This window comes from Podarcis liolepis (assembly GCF_965112155.1).
Source record: "Podarcis liolepis genome assembly, chromosome: 3".
In the NCBI taxonomy this organism is placed as follows: domain Eukaryota; kingdom Metazoa; phylum Chordata; class Lepidosauria; order Squamata; family Lacertidae; genus Podarcis; species Podarcis liolepis.
This window is the reverse complement of record NC_139557.1, coordinates 36,320,541-36,336,204: the sequence shown is the minus strand read 5'-3', so window position 1 is coordinate 36,336,204 and position 15,664 is coordinate 36,320,541. Positions and strand designations below refer to the sequence as shown.

General features: G+C 43.6%; 2 protein-coding genes across 2 annotated transcripts; both read right to left on the bottom strand.

The window, feature by feature from the left end:
* Window positions 1-2,482: 2,482 nt before the first annotated feature.
* On the bottom strand, window positions 2,483-6,784 carry PTP4A1 (protein tyrosine phosphatase 4A1). The gene is made up of 5 exons (XM_083495881.1): window positions 6,645-6,784; window positions 5,563-5,655; window positions 5,183-5,313; window positions 4,637-4,711; window positions 2,483-3,796 (listed from the first exon to the last, which is right to left on the bottom strand). The coding sequence occupies exons 1-5, from the start codon at window positions 6,747-6,749 to the stop codon at window positions 3,679-3,681; spliced, it is 522 nt and encodes a 173-aa protein (XP_083352007.1). The 5' UTR covers window positions 6,750-6,784; the 3' UTR covers window positions 2,483-3,678.
* Window positions 6,785-7,016: 232 nt separating this feature from the next.
* On the bottom strand, window positions 7,017-15,271 carry LOC310703524 (uncharacterized protein). Its single transcript, XM_083495882.1, has 2 exons — window positions 14,788-15,271; window positions 7,017-7,199 (listed from the first exon to the last, which is right to left on the bottom strand). The coding sequence occupies exons 1-2, from the start codon at window positions 14,824-14,826 to the stop codon at window positions 7,104-7,106; spliced, it is 135 nt and encodes a 44-aa protein (XP_083352008.1). The 5' UTR covers window positions 14,827-15,271; the 3' UTR covers window positions 7,017-7,103.
* Window positions 15,272-15,664: the final 393 nt, after the last annotated feature.

The following is a 15,664-nucleotide window of genomic DNA, read 5'->3' as shown; positions in this document are numbered from 1 at the left end:
TACCTCCGGTTGCAGACAGGATCCGTTACGGAAGTCCAGTCGGATCCTGAGATTTCCGCAACCTGAGGACTGCTTCTGAGGACCAGTGTCTGGGCTGAGCAATGGGGGTAGAGACGTTCCTTCAGGTATACCAGACCGACACCATTTAGGGCTTTAAAGGTGAGCACCAACACTTTGAATTGTGCTCAGAAATGTACTAGGAGCCAGTGAAGATCCTTTAGGACCGGTGTTATATAGTCCCAGTGCCCAGTCACCTGTCTAGCTGCCGCATTCTGGAATAGTTGTAGTTTCTGAGTCACCTTCAAAGGTAGCACCACATAAGAGTGCATTGCAGTAGTCCATGTGGGAGATAACCAGGGCATGCACCACTCCAGTGAGGCAGTCTGCAGACAGGTAGGGTCTCAGCCTGCATACCAGATGGAGCTGGTAGACAGCTGCCCTGGACACCGAATTGACCTGTGTCTCCATGGACAGCTGAGAGTCCCAAATGACTCACAGGCTGCGCATCTGGTCTTTCAGGGGCAATTGTAATGTACTGTGCTAGATGCCGTATGGTTTTTAATTGTATTTTATAACTTTTTTCTTATATATTTTATTGCATTACAATTTGAATTGCATAGAATGCATGTGACAGCCATTTAGATATTTGAAGATGGCTATTGCATCTCCTCAGTCTCCTATTGTCCAGACTAAATGTACCCAGTTCCTTCAACTGTTCCTCATAATGCTTAGTTTCCAGACCCTCCTCTGTAGACATTCTAGCTTGTCAATATCCTCCTCTAATTGTGGCATCCAGAACTGAGCACAATACTCCAGGTGGGGTCTGACCAAAGCAGAATAGAGCAGGTCTCTCAATTCTTCATTGGGTCACAATCTTTCTGCTGATGCAGCTTAGAATACCACAGCTGCTTTTTCTGCTGCATCATACTGTTGACTGATGTTAACCTTGTAGCCTACTAAGACGCCTAGATCCTTTTCACACGCACTACTGGCGTCCCCCATCTTATATTTGGGCAGCTGAATATTTCTGCCTAAGTGCAGAACCTTACATTTGTCATTTTGTTAGTTCTGGCCAAGTTCTCCAATCTGTTATGGTCATACTGAATCCTGAGTCTATCTTCTGTGGCATTAGCTATTCCGCTCAGTTTGGTGCCATCTGAAAATTTGATGAGCATCCCTGCACTTCCTTCATCTAAGTCATCTGTAAAGACGTAGAACAAGGGCAGAACCCTGTGGCACCCCACTTGTCACTTTTTTCCAGGATGAGGAGAAACCATAAGTCAGCACTCTTTGGGTTTGGTCAGTCATCTTCCTCTTCTCCCCCTTGCTATCTGAGCACATGGTTGGGCATAGGTAGGTACTGCAAAACTACAATCACTGGCTTTTGGCCACTACAGGCATATAATCAACCCAGCACACCACATGGCTCAGCTGCCTCCTTTGCTGTGCCTCTGCTGGTAAGCAGTGCCCTCATAGCTTCCTCTTCTACAGGGCCAGGTTTTTTTTGCCTTTGTTCATCCATAAAGTGCATTGCCTGCCCTTTGCCAGGTCCATTTATTGTACAATAAAACATAAATCGCTTCAATCATTCCATCGTCACCACTGTCACCAGCAGCTGGGTAAATAATCATTGAAACATTCCCAAAGGATTGTGTATGTTTCTAAGGAACACTCCCCCCATCCCGAGTTTGCACAAGTCACATATCTAAAGGTAGAGACTTCCTAAGGATGGGAGACCTTCAAGGGTCGTGCAATTGCTAACAAGACCTCCTCTGCAGTTCTTAACTCTCAAACTTGTCTCTATAAGAAGCGGCAATCTTTTAAGTATTTGGGACTCAGTTAATGTAGGACTTTCTCTATGCCAAAGTCAAAACTTTGAATTACACACAGAACTGGTGGGTTTCCTAAGGATGTTTGGTCCTTAGATTCAACATGTCGCTAAAGAACTTGCTCAAAGTATCTAGTATATTAAGATGCTTCCAATGCATTTGTCCCAATAAAATAGTGTTGCTGCCTTGTGTGTCTTGGGAGAAATACTGTGGATATACTGAAATAGATGGTAAAATGTTACTTGCACGTTCATGATCCAAGCAGCGAGCTCTGGAGAATGGTGTGTACCACATACAGTTAAATTACTGGTTTTTTAAAATACAGTGTTGCTTTGCAGAACAATATAAATTATTAATAATAATCCCATTTTATGTTACAAATATAACAAGTTTACTGAAAAACACTTAATGCTTCCATGTTACCAAGAACAAATTCAGTTACACCACACACACACACACACACACACACACACAGAGAGAGAGAGAGAGAGAGAGAGAGAGAGAGAGAGAGAATCCAACATGTATTTACCACAGGGAAATTAATATGCTTCTTGAACTGTGATTTCCACTTCAAATATATTCATCGAAGCTGTAAATCAGAGCGCTTCCCTACCCTCCCTTGCCCCAAAGAGAAAATTCCGGGTACACTGCAATGCAGTTTTGAGTTTATTTAGATGAGCTCTCACACTAGATTTTACAAGCTGGTGAACACTGGCAAATTATTTCTCCCACAGTACTATAACCACACATTCCCAAAACAGTATAAATATATGGTTTAACATTAATACACACCACCATTTTATCAATTACATAACAAATTATCAAGTATCCAAATATTAAGTTACGCAGGTCAAAAGGCATACAAAATATTACAGAGGTCTGCCAAATTCATGGCAGAAACTCAAGAAAAAACAAAACAAAATCACTTCTAACAAAGCAATAGTTGGTAAACAACTTTCAAGAAGTACAATAAAAGAAATTACAAGATCTTCAGAAATGTATGATTAAGAGTGTTCAGCTACAATAAAGCATTTCTACATTAAAAAATTATTTACTAAAGTAAAGGGCATATTCTATACTTCCTGCACAAGACAAAAGGCAACATTTTACTAGAAATATTTATTTGTCCCCTCTCATCCTTTCACAGGCCCTCTGCTAAGTTGCACATTTAGTGCCAATATTTATTTAACTGTAAGGCTTTTTTGTCTGGAGACATTAAAGACTTGTGTGCTTCTGTACAGCGTGAAGGATTATTTTCTATGAGTTAACCAGAGAATGTAGGTGAATGAAGAGGGTTAAATGACAAAAGTCTAGGGTACCAGAAGTAATTGACAGTTAATCGTGTGCAAATCCTGATACTCATTCTAGTGTGATTGTGAGAGAGAAAATATAGTGAATAGGCAGATTATTCTATGAAGCCCTATCCACAAAACAGAAGACAGCTGCTAATAGGGCAATGGTCCAGATAGATGTAGTTACTAAGAACTACACTGTGGTATACAGAAATAGTGCGCTGGGCTTTTGGCACCTAATCTCTACACATGTCATGGTAGATTTGACTACTGGGACTGCGATGGAAAAAAAAAACCCTGAAATGCATGATTAAGGATAGTTTAATGATACAAATTACTAATAAGACATTTTGAAAGGCCAAGTATATTTCATGTTCTAAAAAAGATCATAATCACCATAATCTAAACGAAGTTGCTCTCCTGCCAACATTGTGGCCTACACCTATAGAAGCTTCATGTAACTTGGTTTAAGACATACATGTAGTTTTTCATGTAACCTGCCCAATTATAGATTTCATCTTCTACTTCCAAAGCCAGAAACATAGGCAGCTTGGTTTTTACTGAATACAACAGTTGTTACGGTGACCATTTGAATCTTTAAAACGCAGTCGCATTTTCGGACGATATTTCTCCAAGTAGAGAAGCTGCTTGCTGTTAAAGGCTCCACGGCGCTTCCTACAAAACATTCAAATATTGAACATGTTAATTATGAGTGCTGAAAGTAACACTACTTCACTTGTGACCAAGTATCATATGCTTAAGATAGGTTTTGTTTCTTTAGAAGTTTTAGCAAGAACAGAATCCCCACCCTCATTGTAAAAACAAGTTTTCACTTTGTACTGAAAGCCTGCCTTCTATCATACACCTGAACTTTAAAAATGCTTTTCCAAGGACCTGCGCTTGCTGAATGAAGTGAGCCAAGCAACTGCCAGGGAGAGAGTCTTTCCGTAGTACCCAGTTATGGAATAGCCTTTCCAAGGAGGCATGCCAAGTTGCCATTTTTGCAATCTTCTGTGGCACCAGATAAATACTTCACTCAGGCTTTAAAAATAATTTAGGTAATCTGAGACTCTTTGAACTATTTTTAAATGGGGTGTGTGTGTAGAGTTCTGTTTTGTTATTTATGTTAACTTCTCTTGCCTTTAATGGCTTCGTTTTACTGTTTTTTTCAGCTGTTCACTAATTTGTTATAGAGATACATACAGATGTACAAATCACACCTACAATTCCACTTCTACTGTAGCTTCAGCCTTCGCATTTCTTCTTTTTGCCTTCTCTTGTACAATCCACTATTAGACTAGGACTTAAAATCTCTCCTGGCACTGGCCGATTCGCATGGACACAGCATTCATACAGTGGAAGAGGGGCTAAAGAAGTATTAAAATTAGCCAGATGTTTAGGCCTTGTGCTGCATGTGGTCCTAGCAACAAAAAGCAACACTTTTTGAAGTATGGAATTCAAGATTTTCCTAACTGTCATTGGCAGGTATGTACAAGGCAGATACTTAATACTTACTGTCTTATGAACTGCACTGCATCCTCATACTTCATTCCACATTCAATGAGTGCAAGGGCAACTAATACAGGTGCTCTGGTGGAGGGGAAAGAACACACGTTGCAGAATGTTTCCCAATAGTCATTTTCTCCCATTTTGTAGACCCAAACAACTATTTCATAGTACACTTATACTTTGGCGCTGCAAAAATCTGATGGATATAGTGAATTTTATTAATTGCATATGCCAACTGTATCATATTACCCAACATCATAAACTGGCGCTTGAGGAACACAAAAGCTGCCATTCATTGTTACAAATACTGATCTCCTTGCTCAGATTAGTGCAAATGTACAGGTTCCCTGTTAATACTCTGTTCAAGAGCTAATTCACTAGATATATGGGCTGCAAACTCTCATTAGTCAAAGCTTCATTGATTTGAAAAGACAATAATACACATACAGCTGTAACTTGCTACAAGCCATTCCCCAACTCGGTAAGACTAGCTAATGGAATCGGTGTTTGGTAGAGAAGTCAGAGCAGATAGCCATTTGGAGTTCTGTTTACCTTCCAAGACCAGCAACACAGTGTACAGCAATGCAACAACCAGGCTCTTCGCGGAATTTAACTTTTAGGAGGTTTAGCCAATCATCAACAATCTGGATAGATGGTGGTGCTCCGTCATCAAAGGGCCAATCCTGGAATGCATGAAGTGAATAATTTCTTACCTAAACTTCCACATATTCTAGAATAGTACTTCTTAATTTGTATTACAGTTAGCAAATCACTGCCTGATTTGCGTTTCTTCTCTCGCTTTAAAACATCCATAGAAATCTGAAGGCCAGATTACCACAACCTGCATTATTTCCCCCTCCATGTTCACTCACTTGCACCATAGAAATTAAAAAATCCTATGGCTAATGTTATCTTTTTAATAAGCTACTCACCAAAACCTGAATGCCTTCTTTCTCTACTGGAGCAGTATCATAAGTGGCTTCACATACTCTTACTACTGTAGTAACTCCATACTTCTTAAGTTCCTAAGGAGAGAGAGTGATACATATCTTGATGATACCGTTTTGATGTTCATGCCCAGACTATTGCAATTTTGTGAACCATTTCAAATACAGAGGCTGTTCAGAAGACCTATAATTACTGCATTTCACCTCTTCAAGCAGCACTACTTAACAAATATCTAAAAAGACCTGAAGTATAGCAGAGCAATTCAAGTGGGCAGGAATATCTTTAAGAACAGAAGAACCACCTGCTGGATGAGGCCACAGGTCCATCTAGTCTAACATCATGTTCTCACAGTGGCCGACCAGATGCCCTTAAGCTGGACCTGAGCTCAAGAGCACTCTCTTCTCTTGAAGTTTCCAGCAAGTGGTATTCACATATTACCTCTGAAAGTAGAGCTCTATCCACTTGATCATTCTGGTTGCCCTCTTCTGCCCTGTACATTAGTTTAACACTTCCAATGGTTTAACGTGCTTCATTTGCATTATCTGTTTGTAATCCTTATCATAATCCTGTAATGTAATCTAGTTCCTCCCATCCTCATATGCAAGATAGATCTGAGATAATACTGACATTTGAATGTGTAGGGCATATTTATGGTGATCTAGAGTTCATGGGAGAGCAGAGGTTTGAGCTAAAAACTGACTCACAGCTCAGTCTCTTAGTCACTATACTATACCAGCTCAGAGCTTCACCTACATGTAGCATGGTGCAATTGTACCACACTAAGCAAAGCTGAACACCCCCCTGCAGTCATCACAAGCAAAAACCTAAATGCAGTTTTGAGGAATTCTTGAACATGCAACTACTATGCAATAAGGAAATCTGTATTGGGAATGACTGAATGGTGGTGTAAAAGAAATAAGGTTAAATTAACTCTTAACAGACCATCATGTTGGTAGTCAAGGCAAATTTCAGTAATACTGTCTAAGGCAAATTTCAGTAATACTGTTATATCAAACTTTTCAACATTACAAAAATTAATATAAGCCTCCCACTCAAGAACCCTTACCTCTATGAACTTGTTTAAGGTTGCATTGGTTGGATTGTGAGTGATAAGGAATCTCATATTCTTGTAAGTGATTTCCACAGGAGCTGGGCGGTTCATTCGGGCCATGTTAATTTAGTTAAAACGTCCAACAAGACCAAAACTATTTTTTAAAAAACAAAAAACCTAGCAGAATTGATTGGGAGAAACCGAAGTCTACTCCACTAAAAGCCACTTGAAGTTTCCCGTGCTGACAAGCATGAAGTTGGGAGCAATGGGAAATGAAATGAACCTCCTAAACAAGAAGCAGCAATTCTTCAATCCTGTAATACTGAGGCAAAGAGAAAGGCAGTGCAGCAAGGCTACCCCATCCAGGTCTGAACTCCTTTGTAAAATGCTCTGCCAATTTCAACTCAACACGTCTTATTCTGGTAACCACTCTTAAGGGGGCTTCTTGGTGGAGTAGTAATCAATTTCTATAGTTCACTTGTCTGCATAGAGGCCGTGCTGTGCCTGGCAGTAGTCCCCACTGCCCTTCAGAAACTCCATAAATGTGTGACCAAGAACACCACAGAACTGCTGCAAAGAGAGAAAAAAAGAAGAGCACATTCGTCAGTGACTGAGCAGGTATCTTTACAAATAGCTTATTCTTGGGTAAAGGTAACATTAAGGAATGAACCACCAATATTGAGAATGTCCTTAATTTAGACCAGGCATAGGCAAAGTACGGCCCTCCAGATGTTTGGGACTACAATTACCACCACCCCTAGCTAACAGGACCAGTGGTCAGGGATGATGGGAATTGTAGTCCCAAACATCTGGAGGGCTGGGGTTTGCCTATGTGTGATTTAGACAAACTTGTTTCTTCTAAAATAAGAAAACCTACTTTACTGTATTGCAGATATTTTGATCATCCTTGCAATTCCTCAGGTTAATTTAAAAACAGCATTCAGGAAGACTGACAGCTCTCTCTCTCTGTCTCCCAAGAGGTGGCAAACTCAAGTGATTAGTATCAAGAACAGACCTTTGTTCTGGATCACTTTCCATTCTGCAGAAGGTGCAGGAATTTTTCCTTCCAAACTTAAAGAGTGTAGAGATGTAAAGATGCCTGTCACATGGCCTCCCAAATGAAACCCTGTTTATTACAACATGTATACATTACACAAATTCTAAATGACTTGGAGGCAACATTTGTGGTGTTTTATGATTTATTAACAATCCTGTGAATAAGGTGTATGGTCATCCATTTAGCCCTATGGTAACCCACAACCCCACAGATAACCAGAGACCTGAACTCTGGTCACCGTAGCCCCAGGTGAGCATTACACTGGCTATTTAAGACAGGAGCAATCCTTTACAGTTCCTTTGCATAGGAGGAGGCAGCTGGTGTATAGCATTTACCGAGTTTTCAGAGAAGAGAGGAGGTGAGTGAAACAGGATGGATGACCATCCTGTGAAATATTATTTGTAAGAGTGGTACTAATGTTTAAAAACAAAACAAAATCCAAACTGGAATGTGACATGCAGCCTACTTTTCTAAGTAAAACCAGCATTAAACCTGACTCGAACTTAATTCAGAAGCCAGTTATTAAAATGATGAAGTGCTTAATAGAGGGAAAATGCCAATGAACTCAATTTACTTAGGTTGCGAATCAGCAGCTTGTATCAAGAGTTTGGATGCTGAAGGAGGACACTTCAATAATACATATTTAATGGCAAGAAAAGCACTAGATGGTGAATCTACTAATGAGAACCCTCTCTTCGGGGTCCTGCCTATGGGTCTTAAAGGGCTTATCAAAATCACGCTTTCATGCTTTGAAGCAAGCCACCTACAGGAATTTCAGTGTGATTATAACACTGTTCATGATACAACTGTTACCATTCAGGGGGTTTCATGGCCACTGGCAGTTAAGCCAGTAAATGGCAAATTCCAAGTAGCCTCCTCGTTCTAGATGAGGAAAGCAGTTTTACTAAAGCAATGTTCATTACTGGGAGAATTACTGAATTTTTCAGTGTATAACACAGCCCCTACTTTTGGGGACTCAAATTTATGAAAATAGGGGAAGATGACCCCCGTGTATAAGACAACCCCCTTTTTAAACATTATTTTAGAGGGGGAAACCTATCCCCCACCCCCTTTTCTTAATTTTGAGTCCCCAAAAATAGGGGATGTCTTATACACAGGGGGCAGGTGTTATACATGGAAAAATACGGTAATCTGATTGCTTCATGAAAGTTTTTACAGAAGTTTTAAAGCTTGACTAAATTAAGCAAGTTCTATTAACACATGCACCTAAAGAATTATAAGCTATACAGGTCACTCACAACATACACAATTTAAACTTTACATGGTTGCAGGCCATTCAGTTGAAATCACAAAAATTAAAACACAAGAACTTGCAAAAAACCTCCCAGACTCATGTAAGAAAGGCAGAGAACTTTAAAATTCTCTGCCTTGTTTTGTGGGGAGAATGGGGGGATACCCGCATGGCATATGCAACGTTGTTGCATATACCGTATTCACCATCTGTGAATGGGTGCAAACTCAGTTTAAATACAAGGAGTCCTGCCAAATGCCGCAGCTGAAGTGTAAGAACAAAGGTCTGGCAAGTTTAGGGGAGGGGCTCATTCAGCCAAAGTTTGAATACATACCCATTGCTTGTTGGTAATTTAACATTAAAAATGATAAACCAGATGTGATCTGTAGATACAAGGAAGAGGATGGCAAGCAGGGGGCATTTGACGTTGAAATCACTAGATGAGAATCAATTAGGGCTGGTAAATCAAAGAGCTATGGAGAAAAGAAATGGAATGGCCATTTTACAGTTTACACGGGGCCAGTGCAATTATTACTGAGGAAAGGCCATGTAACAGCATTAGTGAATACATTCAACCAGAGTGGCATAGCTGTAATATCATGCAGGTAATCCTGCAGTCTCTACACAATTACAATCAATGTGATAGTGGACAATGGACTTTAAACCAAAACCAACTATGATCCTAACCCACAATTTACTAAAAAGCTAATCTTCAGTCAGCCAATAAACTCTGAGCCAAATATGCCTCTCGAGTTCGTTATGAGGACAAGATAGGTTTGTGCTAATTTTCTACCATACTACCACAGCTGAAATTATGAATCAAAATTGTTCAACAAATATATAGTAGCTTCCTTAACCTGGTGCCCTTAAGAGGTTGTTGAACTATAACATCCCTGAACATGCTGGTAGGAGCCAATGCAAGTTATACTCCAGCCACATCTGTAGGGCACTGTATTGGGGAAGGATGATTTAGACTGCTTATTTTCAAACTGTATCTTATTCATGAAGTGTAATTATTTTCCCCACACACCCATTTAATAAAACAGTTGTAATAAGACACCAATGCCTCCATTTACTTATTTTTGCCAGAACAATAACTACCCTATAATACTACCATGTCAGTTCTGAGCCACAAGGTAGGGCTTATCTGAAAGGAGGCAGGGTGAAGGGAGTGCAGATAAAGAATTTAATATCAGCCAACACCAAATAAATATTTAGCTGCCCCCAAACAGCTGCACCCACAGATGCTCTTAAAGATAACTCTTTTTCAGGCCAAGGCAGCTGAGTTGTCATGGTTATAGTAACAAACCCAAGAGCAGCATTGAATTCTCATCAGTATGCCAACTTTATTTTGATGAAACTCAAGAATGGTAAGTTTCCATATATCATGAAACTTCTCAAACACTGTGCATTGTACGTAGAAACAAAAGACACTACATTTTTAAAAATACTGTTAAGCCTGAGATATTTCTACAACAGAAGAGTAAATAATCTGCACATGAGCTGCCCATCATCTAACACCATCCAAACCACATTCTTGGCTTTTGACTATACAGAGAGACACAGAAAGAAGGAATCATTCCACTTAAGATACTCATATTAATCAGTTAATCAAAGAGATCAAATTTTGTCTTCTCTGGTAATGCCATCTACAGGCAATTCTCAACTCACAGAGCAAAATTTATACACTTTAACGTACTGTGTGCTTGAAAACTTTATGTTCTGATATGGGGTGTGGATCTAGAACTAGTACAGTCTGCTTCTGTGTTTTAATTTGAACATCTTGCTACTTACATATTTTTTCCAAGGAACAAACTGACTCAGATAAGACATATACACTCCTTGGAATCACAGCAATTGTTAAACACCAAAAGTTGTTGCATTTGTCTGTTGAGAAATGATCTTAGAACTGACATTCTCTCCCACCCTGAAATGCTCACTGGCCTGCAATGTTTAGGATCACCAGTTAGATTAAAGACTTAATGAACAAGAAAGGAGATTCCTAATCAGAAAGATTTGTTTAAAATCGTGTTCAGAAAATCTGCAGGAAGAATTCCCCCATTCTCAGGTATAGGAAGGAATGGTCCCAAGATGCTGTTTTTTAAATGGCATCCATGCCTGTCTTCTATGTGTATGCCTCTTGTTCACATTTTATTTATTGCTCATTACAATGTCTCTCTGGGCAATGTTATGATTGCACACTGTAAGCAATATAAAACAGCCAGTTCATATAATACTGAACATAACAATTAACGATAATGGTGGGATCCAGAGACCCCCAGGGCAGAGTTCTGCACACTGAAGTGTGGGAGCAATGCATTTTTTGCCTACTCCCCAAATATGCTCTTGAGAGTAGGAGGATCCTTTGGAACAGTATGAGAACCTCCACAGAAGGAACCTCATTGTAGCCAATACAGTCCTTCTGTTCACTGGTGGCTTTGATTCAGCATAAACTCCTGCCCCTTAAATGCAATGGTGAAAGTGGTGCTTCTTGCTGATGATCCTCCTCTTTCCTCTGGAGTTCCTGTCCCAATCTACTCCAGAGGTGGTGTGTGTGTGTGTGTGTGGCTTTAGGTGGTGAGGAGTGCTGAAGAAGAGCAAGGGTTAAATCATTTAAATCACCAGAACCTTCTGTTCATGGAAAGACAGCCCTGGAGACAACCCAGCACTTTTAAATACAATAACTTCTTAAATGTACAGTTAAGACAAAAGGACAGCACATAAACCTAACTGAACAACTTTTAAAAGAACACTGTAGCAATAGAAGACAAAGAAAAGGAGAGAAGAAATTGAAGGCTATGAAGATAAAATAGAAATTTGACACCACAGCAAAATTTATCTATTTATCCTGTAATCTGAGAGTTCACTTATCATAGTCAACACGTTTTAAACTTAGTACTAGTTCATTCCTCTTTGCACAAGATGCTCTCTTTTCAAGACAAATTAATCTGATCTGGATGACTGGGGAACTGTCAGAACTAAGGGTCGCACAGGTAAGCTCCACTGTGTATCAAAAGTTATTGCACTATCTGAACTGTTTATTACATAGTTTCAGCCCACAGTTGTAAATTAATAGTGGTTGTCTCTGAGACAAGCAAACTGACCACTACAAACAGTTGTCACTGAAACAGAGGAATATATTGTGGCTTAATTAGTAATTTCATATGTGCCTATTCTGCATAGTATTTGCCTATCTGAACTACATGTTCCAAGTATTATTGCAACAGGGAATCTGTTACAAACAAGTCTGCTCCAAGTCCTACTGAAACTAAAGTTGCTATTTTATTTAGACAAATGACAACAACTTTGGGCTTCGTGCAGATTTTTGAAGGTAAAAAAGCTTCTGCCATGTTGCGAAGAGTCCTAAAAGTCTTTCAAACTAAATAGCATATGCATTTATTGAACACAGCCACTTTAGGTTCTTCCCGTTTCCTACCCACATCCTACACTAGCAACCACACTGAAAGCATCAGGACAAGCGAGCTGTAGAGCATGACATGGCTGGAAAGCCATTGGAAACTGCCTAGAACCATAGGAAGAAACCAAGATTAGAATGCTGCCCTGAGAACTGCAGAAAAGTAGCTTGATTAGAAGTGTGTGGGAAGGTGCAAGAAGTAGATGAAATGGGAAAAGTGACAAATGACAAGAAGGAGGAATAACAGAAGGAACTTCTGAGGAGGTGGAAGCTCTGGAATTGGGATGGGGCAGGTGCCTGAATCAGTGAGCAGGCATGGTAGCCATTTCATGATACATGAATAATTGCCTCCTCCAGTTAAAAATTCAGGCTACAGCAAAAGACAGCCAGCAGCAGAAACTCCTCCAGACTCAAAGGATATTTTAGATTTAAGAACTGTTCAATGTGTCTTTACAAATCCCCACTGATTTTGATCAGGTTCTAATTTCTGCTTACAAAATGAATCTGGATTGATTATGGTACACCCTGTTCCATGGAAAAAATATCATTATCACTGCCTATAGCCAATTATAGCTTTTACAATTTTTCTTAAGTAGCCAAAGCGTTTGTATGGAGTCTCAAAAAAAATCGAGGAATGTGGACATCTTAACTACTGGAATTCAAAAATTTATTGGTTATTGACTTTAGAAATTACTTCTATAAACCACATCACCTTTCTTGACACTCAATATGCTTCTCACATGACACACAAGTACATGCTTCCTCAGCCCAAGTGACAGGGTCTCCCTAGCAAAGCAGACACGAGGTCGTGTTCCAGACTGTCGCTCTCTTCCCACCCTAGCAACCGACTGCGCAGGAAACCTGGCAAAAAAATCTTTTTGCCCCGACCGCGTCTTTTTTGCGGTTCCCCCTTCTTCCGGCGTGTGACTGCAGCGGGAGCGGGAAGCAGCGTGCTCGTCATCTGCATGCAGACAGCAGAGAGACGGGAAAGCCACGCTGACCCAGCCACGCCAGATGTCCTCTCCACTCTCCCTTCACCCCCTCCCCGCACGCCCCAGTGGTGAGTCACACTCGGAAGCGCAATAGCCCCGCCGTGGCCAGGTAGCGGCCGGGACATGTCTCGACTTGTTTCCTTTCCTCACCTCAACGAACCGAGCCACGCAGCAAGGGGCGGAGAGAAACGCCCCCGCTTCCTTTCCCGGAGTCACGACTCACAGCGAAGCCCATTGATACAATTCGGGTGGGGGGGGGGAGAACCTGGCGTGCTTCATTCGCGCTGCCTAGGATCGGGTGCATCTCTTGGGCAGAGGTAGGCACCAAGGGCGGACTGGCCTTTTCTAACGGAGCTGCAGTCATCCAGAGTATGGGAAGAGGCGGCTAATGACTACTGTACTCAATAAGAACTGTCCCAAATCTTTCTGCACGCGGCGTCCCTTCTGAACCCGCTTTAAGACAAGCGGAGGCGGAATCCGAATTGTTGAGGCTGGCGTTTGCGATTGAATACACTTGTTCCCCTATTTTAAACACGCGCGATTTCACCAACGTACGTGTGTGTGTTCGTGTTTCTCCCCCCACCCGCCACCGGCAATCCTTGCTCTGTTCCCTTGCTTGCATCCTTCGCCTCCCAGCTGGCGGGGGCTTTCAGGGGATACACGCGGCCCGGTGGCCCCCCCCCAAAAAAGCAGCGCGGCGCCACCCGGCGTAAAAAAAGGGGGGCATCGGGCAAACGACACGTCGTCGCGACGGGGTTTAAAGGTCGAGAGACACGCCGCAGAGACAACCCCCGATGGGCCGGGCACGGATTGAAAGGAAGCGGGGGGCACGTGGCGCGCGCGGCAGGGCCATGTAAACCCCCACCCCATGCAGCATGGCGGTGGGGCTTGCAAGCTAACCGACGCCCTCCCCCCTCCCGCAAACATCGAGGAGATGCTTGTTGCTGCTGCTGCTGCTTCGCTCCCTCCATCCGCGCGGCTCCTACTTCTCCCCCCACCCCACCCCTTCCAGACAGTGGCGACGCCGCCGCCTCCCGCCCAGACGCCTCCTTCCGAAAGGGCGTCGAAGCCCTCTTCTCTCACTCTATGCCTCCCCTCCATGGCCCAGTCGAGTCAGGACGCGGCCATCTGCCGCCGCCGCTTTCACAGCGACGTGGGGAAAGGAGCCCAGAGAAAGAAGAACAGGTTGAAGGAGCGGCGTCCTCCTCCCTTTTCTAGAAGAGAATGGAGGCTTTGTGTGCCGCCGCCGCCGCCTCGCCTGAGAGGACGGCGCCTCAGCTGGGAAGGGGGGGGCGCTTCCACGACATGCCCGCCCGCCTGATGGAAACGCCGTCGGGGCCCAAGGAACAAAGAAACGAACATGGAGGGAGAGAAAGAGAGAAGGGGGGGGGGGAGGGAAAAAACGGCGATTAGAGGCGGCGAGAGGGTCGCCCGTTACTCACAGGAATATGGTTACTCATTGAAGACTGTAGCCTGATCATACAGCCTGGGTGCTGAGGGCGCCACCGCCGAGGGCAGGAGGAGCTGAGCCTGAGGGAAGCGGAGGCGGCCGCGGAGGTGGTGGTGCCGGAGCAGGGCGGCGGCGATGGACCATGCAGGGCGGAGGAGGAGCCGGAGGGGGAGAGAAAGAGAGAGAGAGAAGGGGGGGAGAGACCGAAGAGGGGGGGCGCGCGCGCGGACACGAGGAGGAGGAGGAGCTCCTCTTGCTCTCGCTGCTGGTGCTTCTGGTAGCGGCGGCGGCGGCGTTGCTAACGCGGCTCTGACGGCAGAAAGGAAAAGCGGCAGGGCGTGGGAGGGGCTCGGGGAGGAGCTGCGGCGGGGCCTCTGCTCGCGCGCTCTTCTGCGCAAGGCAAGCAGAAAAGTGGGGAGGCTGGAGTGGGCGGAGCTGTCTTTAAGCGCCGCCCCGCTCTCCGGCACGCGCGTGTGTCATGCGACGCCCCGCCCCGTTCCTCTCCAACCCCCTAACCCGTTGCCTTTACGAAAAGCAGGGGGGGGGAGCTCGGAAGCTTTGCCGCGTCACAAACGCCTCCCGCGAGCGGCGGCGCCCGGCCAATCGGAGGCGTCGGAAGGGCGCGCGCGCGGCCACGGTCAGGCGTGTGGCGGTGGGCGGGGATTTAGAAGAGGAGAAGGGAGGGGGAGGAGGAGTGGGAAAGGGCGGGGAAAAGGAAGAGGCTAAAGGCGGAGGGAGCCGGTGAGAACCGGTTTGGTAGAAAGTCGGCCTGCGAGCAAGCAAGCGGTGGCCGCGGGCGGGGAGGTGGCGCCAGCAGAAGGGCGGAGCGAGGCAAGCGCCGGCCCTGATTGGTGTCCTCGCTGCGAGCC

Bases quoted from the DNA above. Each gene is read 5' to 3' on its own strand.
- LOC310703524 (XM_083495882.1), bottom strand. From the start codon at position 14,826: ATGATCAGGCTACAGTCTTCAATGAGTAACCATATTCCT. The intron at 7,200-14,787 runs GTGAGTAACGGG...CTCTCTTTGCAG, and splicing joins CAATGAGTAACCATATTCCT to CAGTTCTGTGGTGTTCTTGG.
- PTP4A1 (XM_083495881.1), bottom strand. From the start codon at position 6,749: ATGGCCCGAATGAACCGCCCAGCTCCTGTGGAAATCACTTACAAGAAT. The intron at 5,656-6,644 runs GTAAGGGTTCTT...CTCTCTCCTTAG, and splicing joins CCTTAAACAAGTTCATAGAG to GAACTTAAGAAGTATGGAGT. The intron at 4,712-5,182 runs GTAAACAGAACT...CCCCTCCACCAG, and splicing joins TGTGTTGCTGGTCTTGGAAG to AGCACCTGTATTAGTTGCCC.